This window comes from Peromyscus leucopus, chromosome 2, assembly GCF_004664715.2.
Source record: "Peromyscus leucopus breed LL Stock chromosome 2, UCI_PerLeu_2.1, whole genome shotgun sequence".
Lineage (NCBI taxonomy): Eukaryota > Metazoa > Chordata > Mammalia > Rodentia > Cricetidae > Peromyscus > Peromyscus leucopus.
Window position 1 is genome coordinate 24,917,513 of NC_051064.1, and position 12,770 is coordinate 24,930,282.

At 44.7% G+C, this 12,770-nt stretch overlaps 1 protein-coding gene across 7 annotated transcripts in view; it reads right to left on the reverse strand.

Moving 5' to 3' along the window:
* Positions 1–2,617: 2,617 nt before the first annotated feature.
* Positions 2,618–12,770, reverse strand: part of Fam110b (family with sequence similarity 110 member B) — a 136,001-nt gene continuing 125,848 nt past the window's right edge. For all 7 annotated transcript variants that reach the window (XM_028858114.1, XM_028858112.2, XM_028858108.2 and 4 more), the window contains one exon: positions 2,618–5,405. In XM_028858114.1, the coding sequence (XP_028713947.1) occupies positions 3,991–5,091 (1,101 nt within the window). In that variant the 5' untranslated portion in view covers positions 5,092–5,405 and the 3' untranslated portion in view covers positions 2,618–3,990. The remainder of the gene's footprint in view (positions 5,406–12,770) is intronic.

The window sequence follows — 12,770 nt, forward strand, 5'->3', positions numbered from 1 at the left end:
CATTGCAGAAGCCAGATACCCCATTGAAGATTCACAGGCAACCCTAGGGAGATGTGATGGCTGTTCTTGTCAACTTGGCTGCATCTGGAATTAACTAAAAACCAAATGGCTGGGGATACATGTAAGGGATTTTTTTTCTTAATTAAGTCATTGGAAATGGGGAGATCCCACTTCTAATCCGGATCTTTGAATTAGGAAACACCTTTAATCCAGATTTTTTTAAAGGGGGAATGACCCACCTTTAATCTGGGACACGCCTTTTGCTGGTAGTCTATGTAAAAGACATGGAAGAAAGAAACTTGTTCTCTCTCTTTGCCTGCTCAATTTCACTAGCAAGTCCATTCTTTCACTGGTATTAGGGCCTACTTCTTTGGGATTCCAACGTATAATGAAGAGCAGCTGAGAAAACCAGCCTTGTGAACTGAACAACTACTGGGTTTTTGGACTTTCTATTGGTAGACAGCCATTGTTATACAACCTGGACCACAGCCTGTGCGCCATTCTAATATTTCCCATATAGATGGGAATTATTGTATTATATATGTGTGTATACACATACATATATGACATGTATAAATCTGTATATATCCATATGTATAGTCATTCATTCCATATGTTCTGTTCCTCTGGAGAACTTTAACTAATGCAGGGGAGAATTTTCTTATGACGAGTCCAGGCCACTTGCCACAGAAGCTGTACTAGACGATGGCCCTCTAGCCTGTGAATCCTGGTTCTGTTTTAGCCATCTTGTCAGTGGCTTCATGAAGTATCCTGTCAGGAACCATTTGGCTAAACCAGTCCAGGGTTCTTGATGCACAGACACTGAGGTAACTGTTTTAAATTGCTGAGTTCTGGGGCAATCTATTATACCATGTATCCTAAGGGCGGCAGAAAACGTTCCTAATGACAACTAGCTTGTCCTTTGTAGGAGCCTGCAGGCCTGTGTCTGAAGTCTGAGGCGATGTCCAGCATTCTCTCTGTGTTACGAGTTGGGGTTCATCCTCTCAACAATCCAATCCATGTAACTATATATTATGAGGGTTTGCTTTACAGAGGTGTGACAGTGTGATGAGTGGGGCTGGCTGAGGGGAGACCCCCACTTAGAAAGTTTTAGAAACAGGACTTCAGGTGAGATGGGGAAAGCCCGAACTAAGGCAACAGCACAGTGATGGATATTTCAGAACTGTTTGTAAGATTTGGTGGTTTTCAGAAAAATCAGTTAGTTTTCAGGACCACTCAAGGCAATCACCTTATATTCATGAATGCACACCTATATAAAACTTCCAGGAGCTAGAAGGAAGTATACTTTGTAGAGTACTTCACAATTAAGAAAAGTCTCTGTGGAATTTCATATTAAGCATTTGAAACAGTCTTTTTTTTTTTTTTTTTTTTTTTTTGGTTGTTTGAGACAGGGTTTCTCTGTGTAGATGAAACAGCTCTCCTGTTTCATAGAAGCAGAAAGCCTCACAATGTCCATTATAAAATGAGGCCAGGAGACTGGTCCGATTTTTAGGGACAGGTAGGTACTGAAGGTGGCAAGCACAATCTACAGCTAAGATAGCATAAGCAGTATTATGCACTTGGCCAGGAAATGCCCATTTCCTCAAGGATGGCTTCTTTAGGAAAGTGACATTTATTTCCAGTATTTTAATAGCTCCCAAAATGGATATGTGAATGCAAAAGCATCTATGTCTTAAAAAGCTGCATTTCTATATAAGTAGTGAGGAAACAAACCTTTTTTGTTTGCTTAGAAATTTTCTTATTCTATTAATTTGAATATGTATCATCACCATTCTCAGCTGCATTCCCAAATGCTTCTTCTGGCAAAGCAGTTCTAGTTTCAGGGAACATCAATGAGAGAAGCAGGAAGAATTCAAGACCAGTCAGAAGAGTCAAAGAACCAAATTTGCCTTTCAGGAGAAAAGTATTTATCAATAAAATAGTTTGACAGTCATTATTGTTTTTAAAAATTACATTTTTATAATGCTTCCTTAAATTTGCATATTAAGTATAACCTTAACCTTAGAAGAAATTTTCTTCAAATAACTTCATTCAATAAATAGTCACTGAATACTTTGTGTTCAAGTAACAGGAGAAAGCAAAAACACAGTCCCTAAGGAGGAGGGCTTCTTTTATACAGCAGTGGCAGTCTAAGACTTTGAGGTAGAGGCTGATGACCATGACGGGCCACTGTCTGCCACCTTGAAAGATGAGTAAGTGGGCAAATACAAGGCCAGAGAGAGTGCTATCACCATAGAGAACAGGGGTAGTCATTTCAAAGATACGCCTCTGCAGTTAAGAACACAAATATTTCAACTGAAGAGTCTTCTGGAAAATGTGAAACATCCTGATGTTTAAGGAAAGGCAAAAATAAAAGAAGTGTGAACTAAGTGAAGAGACAGTATATTTCAGGGACCTTGCAGTAGCTATTTTAGCCAACGCTCACTGAAGCAACTACAATTAAGAATAGAGCTGCTCAGAATCATTGAGATAGGGTGAGAACAATTTAACGAAATAATGTTTCTTGAAGGCTATAAAAATGTGCTTCTGGCTCAAATCGCAAAGTTAGCTTTTCATGAAGAAAAAAGTAAAGGACAAAGAGAAATCACCACAGGTAGAACCTACATCAGAGCTATTTATTAGCATATCTTTTCTTCTTAGGTTCCAGAACAACTGAAGTATGTACAAAGTCTTACAGCATTCACACCATTTAAAGGCTCCTAGTAGCCGATGAAGACTAAGGTGGTTCTGCCGAGAACCTGTGGGCATTGCCCGGTGCCCTCTGCTTCCACTGCCAGGGCTCCTGAAATCACCAGGAGGGCAGGTTACTGGGGAAGAGGCAACAAGAGACAACAAGGTGGACAGCTACAGTGTTTCTACAGTTCTCTAGAGCTGTAACAAATCCCCACAGCCTGAGAGAATCTAAGCAAGGTAACAGAACCACACTGCTGAGATGTGACTCCGCTTCCCAATGGACGCACTGTGGAATGGAGGACTGCACTGACCGATGGAAATCTCACTTCCCTTCAGGTCCTCAGTACAAACCTGCAGAGGCCCAACTGACCCGCCCCAAACAGAACAGCTACAAAGAGAGCAAGAGAAACAACATGTGTTAGTAGTTCTTGACCAAAACCAGAACAACAACAAAAAAATCCCACAAAATAACTTTTTGAAAAAGCACTCAGTATCAGTTTTAATCAGCTTTGGGGTGGGTCTTCCTGTCAGATTAATACTAGGTAGTTCTGAATTATCCCAGTTTAACAGCATCAACAGTCTCCCCACCTTCCTCCCAATATTGAACCTCTGGCATTTGCTCATCCTGGGTTTTATCAGATTGTCTTTCCTGGGACAGTACTACAAAAATACCACCCACATATACACTGAATTGGACACAAGCCAGCACTGTTGCCCCATAATGCTCCACTACGCGGCAAGAGAATGGCAACCTGTGAACCACAAGAGCAAGACCCACCACCTGATTCCGCATAAACAAACTCTAGCCTGGTTCTGTGTTCTGTCAGTCATTCTCCGGTAACCAGTTCCACACATTTCCCCAGTGTTATGATCTCCCATGTAGGCAAAGTGGCTTTTTATTTCAAAAAGATTCTGTGTTCAACTTAAAAGCCAGTTGATAAAATTTTTAATTAAGACACAATAATGCGGGGTATAAAAACACAAGAACCACATAAATATTGAAGAAATTGAAAACTTTCTTTTTTCCTGTAAACAGTTTTGCTTAAGAGCAAAGCCCTAGTCAGTCAGATTCTGGCTGGAAACGTTTCGCAGATGAGTGTTCAGCAAGACTCTGCAGAGATGTGAGAAGGAAGCCAGGCCAGTTGCCATGTTGACAGGCATGCAACTTGAGGACATTGCACAACAAGCAACACAAAGAGTGGAGAAGCTCACAACACTTCAAGGAGACCTCACAACCTTCACAACTGTGTATGCACAGACAGACCCACCCCTCCCTCCTCTCCACCACGGTGCCTCTTACACATGGGACACCTTCTGTGACTCTCTAGCTTGTTTGATGCTATAGAGCCACTTGATGATCCTAGCATTTCTTTCGATGGCAGAAATGCCATATGGCACCCGGTCATTGGCACTGTCATCATTTCTAAGGTCACTGTTACTGTCTTGAGACTGTTCACAGTCTGAGCTGATCATGCTTGCACTGCGGAAGTTGAGGGATATGATGTCAGAATTAGCCCTTGCAAAGTTCTCCATGCCAAGGTTTTCCAGCTCTTCCGGGTCGAGTCCGCAGTAGTTGAAGAACCTCTCCACATCTGCATCTACTCGGAAATACCTGTCACTCAAGTCTGACTTGGACCGCTGAAGGGAAGGTCTCCGGCTGACCCCACAGGCTGGTTCCACTTGGTCAGCCTCGGGAGACTTCATGGCAGCTACCTTGGGCTTGGGAGGCAGGGGAGGGGCGGAACTGCTGCAGGGGATGGCTTTAAGGGGCTTCACGCTGGTCACTTTGCGGATGTCGGAGGAGCTGTGTGAGACGTGCAGGAAAGACTCTGGGGACTGCTCCAGCAGTCTCCTGCTCACATGGGAGCTGCTCTCCTGCGGGCTGCCTCGCCCAGGCGTAGGGTACACCTTCAGCGACTCAGCAAAGGAGTGTCGGTGCAGGTCAGTGGCATCCCTGTGAGGAGGCCAGTTTCGGGAGCTGTGCTTGTGGCCAGAGCCAGAGCTGGAGCCCTCGGAGCTATTGATGATGTTTTTGAGGATCTCGAGTTTGAGGGTCTCGCGTTGCACACCGCTCTCGGTCTTGGCATGGTTGCCAAACACCTTGAGAGTGGGGCTGCCCAGTGCGCGCTTGGCTCCTGGGCACACCGGGGGCTTGGCCAGCACAGCCGGCTTCACGGGCTCCTGCTTGGCGTTGATCACCTCCTGGCTCTTGACATACTTGGCCTTGTCAGCCTCCAGCCGCTCCACCGCACTAAGTCTCTTGGGGTTGGGCTCGGCCTGCCTGCGGAAGTAGTCGGGTCCTTTGTTCAGGATGCGTAGGGGCACCGCGGACGTGAAGGTGCCCGCGGGGCTGACCGGCTTCACCATGCTACCTGTCTGTAGCGTCTCCGTGGGCATGGTGGGCGGTCTTTCCCCGGCAGCCGTGGTGGATGCTCTTCTGGGCGCCTCTGGCCGGCCTGAACAGACACATGTACATGAAGCACAAAGGGCAGACGAAGGATCCTGGAAGCAGTGTCAGCCGCAGCTGCTCCTCATCTCACAGCTCATTAATCGCCGCCGTGGCTTCAGCGCACTTTTCTCCCCTTCCAGGCAGCCCCTGCACAAAAAGGCCACAAGCCACAAGTTCCTTTTAATCGGCTTGGCTGCCTCCTTTCTTCTCCCTGAAGGCTGTGGGAGTCTCCTTCAGGTCTTTGTGCTCAACTGCAGCAGAGCTGAAACACAAAACAACCAACCGCGGGTTAGGAGGGGCGGGTGACATCACGGCTCTAGCAACAGAGGAACCCCGCAGTGATCCCACCTCCGTGGCACCCCCACCCGTCGAGAGCCCCACAAGGTCAGTGAAGCTAGCCCTGGCAATTCCCGGTTAACCGCGCAAGGAGGGCAACCGGGACCTCTCCTGGAGCCTGCGCCGCCTCCGGCAGCAGCCAAATGTGGGCAATTGCCAGAAAGAAAGGGGCTGAGGCTTCCCACGGAACTCTTCCAGCTGCCTCCCCATTGGTGAGAACCGCCTCCTGAACACGTCTGGCTGGCATCACTTAGAGTGAGACCCAGGAAATACTCGTGAATGGGGAACGGAGGGTTCAGCCAAGCCCTGTTCCGTTCTGTAGCTCATTAAATGCTAGGGGCTTCCTAAGACCTCCATCTGCTTTAGCGGCAACGTGGGCGATTTGCGTTGCAGAGTCCCTTTTGCAGTGAAGTAAAACTTGTGACTGCTTATGACCAATCTGTCAGTAAAACTCGAAACTATAATTTCTTTAGCGATTCAACAACTGGAAAGGTGGTGAGAAATGGTAATGGCAAGAAACAAACAAACAAACAAAACGCTGTTAAGAAATACAACCTGTTTCAGTCTGTTTACTTTCGGCAAGCAGTATGTTTAAAGCACTGTCCTGGAAACTAATAGTGCATGTGAAGTTTATTTCATTAAAATTTACTTATTTTTTGAGTTAAAAATAACTATTATGGAAATACTTGGAGGGGACCCATTGGAGTGGATAGGTTAATTATGAAATGCTCCATAATTTCTCATACTTGACAAGTGTGAAACATCTTGTTTCCTCTTGCTAGTAGGAGAGCCCACTTACAAACCATCAGCATTCCAAAACAGCCAGAGAATGACTTCATCAGCATTCCCATTATAATAGGAATATTAAGAATGCAGTCCATCTAACATGTTGAGTTACAGATGTGCACAATCTACACAGTGATGTCACTGAGGTTTTTTCACTCATGTTAGAAACTGACGATAGGAAGGAAATAACTGGTATTTCTCTTGATAATCTTCTCAAACACTTCATCTCTAAATAAAATCCATCCTATTTTATTGGAGCCAATTTTGGTAATCTGCAAAGGGATTTGTTCTAATAAAAATGTGTTCCTATGCAATATTTGAGAAACCCCAAGGTGATGACTACATAATGATTTTCTTTAATTGTGCATTTCTATTTTGATGCCTCAATTTGGTTAAAAAATAAAACAAAAACAGTAGCTAACCTCCTCCCATGAAAATTAAATGAGATTCTTTGAATGCAGTTTGAATGCAATTGCCTGCAGGAGCCCAGATTCCTTGAGTCTCTGTTGACTAACCTACTACTTAGGGTCTATCTCACTGGGCAGGGCATGGGCTGTTTTGGAAAAAAGGCAGCATTTGACTCCTCCACTGAGTGGATTGCATAGCAATCAGCAAGACTGAGTGGGAAGGCAACCTCGATCAATGTAGGACATGGGAGAGAAGGGTGGCCCCAGACAGCCTGAGTAGGCTGTCACTGTGGGTCTTCTCTGTGACTGTCTTCTCTCTTAACTTTTACTGCTTAGTCAAAGAAGCCAGACCTCTCCCCCAATAGCCGGCGATAGAACTCACAACCCTGAAGGAGTCACTAAATCTCAAAAATCGAACTCCTCTAAGAGATCTTTCTGAGCAAGAGTGGGCCATATCAAATTCCCTGTCTACCTTGCTTGACTATAGGTTTAAGACCTCATTTCAGAAAGGGGTGCTCATAGCCAGGAGGAAGGAGTCTAACTTAAGAGAGGCATGCTGGACTTCCATCTGTTACCATGAGGACCCACTTCTTCAGTTCAATCCTAAGCATAAAAACACACAGTTCACCTTGGCTCGGACTTTTTAATCCAAAGGCTCTAGTATAATGTAAACCTATGATCAAATATTTTCCTCAGGCCTTCCTCCTGTCACCTATGACCGGGTGTGATGAACAAGAAAGGAGTCTTCTCTTTAGTGCCATCACCACTGATTCCCTTTAAAACTTTCAAGATGCCTCTATGTAGGGGAAAATGCCAGAACATTAGGCAAGAGTGAAGAGTGGGCCTGAGATCTATGCCTAAGCATCAAAGTAACCCTTCTAAGGCACCCAAAGATGGATCAGAGGGCAGCAGCTGAGTACCCTTTAATGGGATGAGTTAGTTGTATACATTCCTATAATCTATTCCTGCTCTAAAACCATGTGGCTTAAGGAACAAAGGCAGGGACTCATTTTCAATTTCAAAATGATATAGTAGAACATTGGTGACTGACTGCCTTAACTTTTCTATGCCTCCTGCCTTTGCTCTTCCTAGGGAAAATTTTCTCTGAGTAAGCGATGAGGTGATCAGGTAACACTCACTGGCCTTAACATTCCTGCTAGCCTATGCTTTTTTTTGCTCCCATCTCTTCCAGTTTCACTTCATTATAATCAAAGGTACAAAATGTTATCATGATGGCCCGGCTTTCCTGTGTGCCAGACTACCAGGGAAAGCAGGCATTAGTCTCCTCTGAAACTCCAAATAAACATCATTGCTCTGAATTCACAAAAACTGAGAAATACCAATGGATCTTCTAGGAGCCTTCCTAGAAAAAACAACAACAATAACAACAACAACAACAACAACAAAACCCCTCTCTTCTTTTCCTGTTACTTTCTTCTCTCCTGAGACTGGCACCCCTGGGAAGGCTCCTAGAAATTGATAGGCATTTACAAAGCCAGCATGAAAGGATTATGTTAAAAAGTTCTAACTGGAAATCACTTCATATTTCATTTTCTTTCCACTTCCATCTCTTTCCTTTCTTCTTGGCCATTTCCATCTTTCTGTAAGAATTTTTAAATAGTAATGGGAGAAAACAAAAACAATCAAAAGGTCTTGTGAGAAGACTCCAGGAAAGAGAAAAGCTACAGAAATGTTGGTACTCTACGATAATATTAGGCATACTTGATATCTGCTAACCAACAGCTGGAAGTAATGTGCTGGTGTACATTGCTCTCACTAAATCCTTAGCATCTGCTCCACCACCTTACATGGGAGCTGCTGTCACAGACACAGCTGTACAGGCCTGGAGAGATACTCTGAACTTTAAAGTGTAGACCAGCCAATTGGAGATGACACAGCAGGTACCCTGGATCTGCATCTCAGTGTCATGGGCAGAGTAACCATAGAGTCCTTCAGGGAACACAGTGATGCACAAGACTCTGACATCTGGCACATGGTCTCTAGTGTGACTAGGGATTAATCACAGCAGTGAGGCCAACTGCTGCACTGAGAACCAGGGACTTTGTTTTTTCAGGGAAAGGAAAATTTGATCTCAATCTCATAATGTTCCATAAATAAAAGTAACTATATAGTCTTGCTTTGATTCCCTCCTGTGGTGGTGGGAACCGAATTCCAGGCGTGTGCATGCAGAAGCACACCCTTTATCTTAACTGGCTGCACCCCCCCAAGGTTGTATACTCTCAGCCTCCTGCATACTGCTGAGGGTGCAGAACACAAACCTGACAAAGGGAAACACTTCCACTTATCATCATGTTGTCTGCATTCTACCTCAGGGAAGAAACTTTGGGCCACCTGGAGGGGAAAAAGTCCAGGATAAAGAAACATGGTTGAGCTACACAGCAAAAAAGTGAGCTCCAAAGCTATTGTGGGTGGAGTGGGTCATGATGTATCATGGAGTTCTGGTTAGGGTGGGAGGCCTCTGTTGCCTCTGTGCTGGAGGACACTGATGATGAGAAGGAATGAGATTTCTGGTTGCTGGCTCCGTACTAGTCTCAACGATAATGAATGAGAATGCCAAGTCTGATTCAAGAGATGCTATTGCCTTGGAGTAGCAAGGAGAAAGTAGAAGAGGCCCACATTGGGTTTCATGTGTATATTACAGAACGCAAATTCCTCCATCACAGGAAATGGGCAAGCTACCTCAGGTTTTAAAGCAAGTGTTTTGAATCCTTCTAAGTTCCACCTTGCCAGCAGCTCACAGGGTTAGGTACAGCCCTGGACCCTCAGCCCATGAGAAGTATCTGGGAACATTTACAACCTGGAGGGGTTAAGGCCAGAAAATAGCCTCTAGGCACATGGTTCATCTAAAGACATACTAAAGTCAACATTCCTATAAATCAGGCAAGGCATGCCTCTGTTCCCAGGATGCTGACGTGAGAGTGCCTGGTTTGAACAAGGAGCCCCAGTTCAGGGCTGCCCAGGAACATGGCTCTCTGTTGCTTAGGAACAAATCCAGAATTCTGGATAGGATTCTGTCTCGTGAAGCACTGTAAGCCAAGTCTGCTCAGCTCAGTGGTTTCTTCTCCTTTATTTGGTACATCTAGTAAATAAAAGAGAAATACCCTCTAAATTGTAAGTAGGAAGAAAGCCACCAGAGTTAGAGCACAGGCTGTGGGAACTGAACACACTCACAGAGGTTTCCAAGTGTGAAAGTGGGTCATTCCTCCTGGGTGCTACGGCAGGGGGTGGGAGCAGTGCTTTGAAGAGCAGGCCTGGCTGCTGCACTCAAAATCTGCCTAACAGCTCAGTCTTGATTTGTCTATGTATAGAAGCAACCGTGTTGCGCTAGTGAGCTGGAAATGTGCTGTTCATTCAAGGAAGTATGTGGCAAAAGCAGCTGCTGGGCCTCTGAATTGAAGATTGTAGATCTGATACTGTCAGGCTCTTCCGGGTCTGGTCCCCACACTGCCCAGTGCATGTGTGACTGCATCTGGCATCTCTGCCTTTATTTTGCATGGTGATTCTGGCAAAGTTTCTTTTCTCCCAACTTTTTTCTTTAAATTTTGACTTTAAGCTTAAAATTCCAACATGACTAGGGGGGTACTCCCTATCTATATCTATATCCTGGAATGTCCTCATTTAAAAACACAGTCATATCAATTTTGTGTGACAGTGTGACCTTCTGAATTCTTTTCCAATGTAAGGAATGCACTCAATGTGTGAGTACTCACTGAATTATGCACTGGGTTCAACCAAATGATTCCTGTTGATGGAGCAGTTATGTGTAAGATGTCATGCAGAAAAGCACAATGTAGGAAGACTCAGACTCATCTAATGAAGATTAATTAAATAATGTGGTGGAAATGTCATCAGGGCAATAACAAACTGAGCTCACAGCACATTCAAGAAGCCTGAAAGACACTGATGGCCACTGAGAGTGACGGGGGACAGAGATAAAGGACTGTTGGTAGGAGGGACGGAGGGACATTAGGCTTTTATAGACAGAATGAGAGGGCACTGAAGAGACGTGAAGCCATCATAACACGGTCACATTTGTTTGTTTGTTTGTTTAATGCCTTGGCCAGTATGGGAGCAGGTTGAGAACTTATCAAATACAACTGCAGAAGACACAGAGCTGTCGGGGAGGGAGCATGGCTGAGGGGCTCTGAGAGTTTCCAGTGTGGCACTGGCTTGAATGTTTAGTAATAGCTGAGTGGCTTTCATCTTTCTGTGTTTCAGCCTTCCCATCTGGAAAATGGGGATAATAAACCAGCTAGCTCTCCATATCTGTTGATTCTATATCCAGAGATTCAGCCATTTGCAGATGGAAAACATCCACCTTAACTTCCACTAAGTTCCCCAAACTACACCTGGAATGTTTTCCATGCTGAGCACTCTGCGGAAGCAGTGATGGTGAGGTAAAGCAGTCTTGTGTCTCCTGTCCCATGCAGTTGATTCTACCAAGGCTGTGAACAAAATGTTCAGACCTGCTTTCCTGTTACCATCCCCCCAAAGGATACAATGTAACTATTTACACATAATTTCTCTGTATTACTTTTCAGTTACTGTGATAAAACACTTGACAGAAAGAAATGAAGGGAGAAAAGGGTTTTAGGCTTTGCCTCACAGACCCTGAGGGTTTCAGCCCATCACTGAGGGGTAAGCAACGTAGAACAGCCCAATTTGTGATGACACAAGCACGTGACAGAGGTTGTTCACATGGCAACAGACCAAGAAGCAGAAAAGATGCTAGGCCAGGGGATGGGAACAACCTTAAAGGCCTGTCCCTAGTGATCTACTTCTGTTGGTCAGGCCTCACCTCTTAAAGGTCCTAGAGCTTCCCCAAATAGCATCACTAGTTGAGGAACACACATTTACAACCCAATCCTGTGAGGGACATGTGAGATTCCAAACGTAACAGAGGTAGTATATATAATCTAGGAATGATTTAAGTATGTCAACCCATGGCTAGCAGACTGCATGTACCCCAGAGTAGCTATTTATACAGCCCAATACAATTTACTTAAAACATATTTGTTTGCGATATTTGTATAACTTGTACACAATAATGTTGTGCCACAAAGTCAAGCTAGGCACGCCTGCCAGGAGGATCAATGTAAAATCTATGCAAGTAATCCTTCCATTTTACAGAAGGGTCTTGAGCATCCATGGATTTTGATATGTGAGGGGCATCCCAAAGCAGTTCCCTTATGGAAACCTAGAGAGGGCAGGAAATGGAGGGAGGGAGGGGGAATGGATAGACGGACGGATGGATAGATAAATGGATGGCTAGATATCTGGGTTTTTGATAGGCTCATGAGTACACAGACACTTTCTGTTACATTGAGATCTAAGATGAGAAGACGGTAGTGTTCAAAGGTGTTTATGATGCACACTAGAAGGAACCTCAAGGCAGATGGAACAGGCTGTGAGATTCCAGGCTGATTTCTTAGAAACACACGCTGCATTTTAACCCTCTCTACCCTTTCTCTGTGCACCAGGCTTGTCAGACACCATCCTGGACGCCTCTGAACCAACTATGTTTGTTCACACATTTGATCTCCTCCCCCAACAGGCTTATGACCAATTTGTCCCTGTACACATATCACAGTTAACAGTATTGTGGTTATCACAATTACAATGAAAGCGTACTAAGAAATCAAGCCGCCTATGTGGGGGTTTAAGGAGACAGTGCCATCCCTTGTGAAAAGCATTTATTCATTTCGATGAATAAAATTAGCCACGTTTTCACATCTTCCTTTTTCTTTCCCTTCCTAGTACAAATGTACTTTTATCCTGTGGTGGTAACTTTTATGGAATGCAAATTTAAGATGGGTGTGGTGACACATGCTTGTAATTCCAGCACTTGGGAGGTGGAGGAAGGAGGACCAAGGAAGATCAAGCTTCTTTAGGCCAAGCTCCAGAGCAAGTTCAAGGCTGCCCTGGGATGCCTGAATACCTGGGGCCCTTGGACCGGGGGGGGGGGGGGGGGGGAGTGGAGGGGAGGTTGGGGAGTGTAGAAAAAAGGATGCAAATATGAAGGCGAAGAACAAAAAAAGGAAAAGCTAATGGGAATGAAAGGTATGTATGTATTAAAA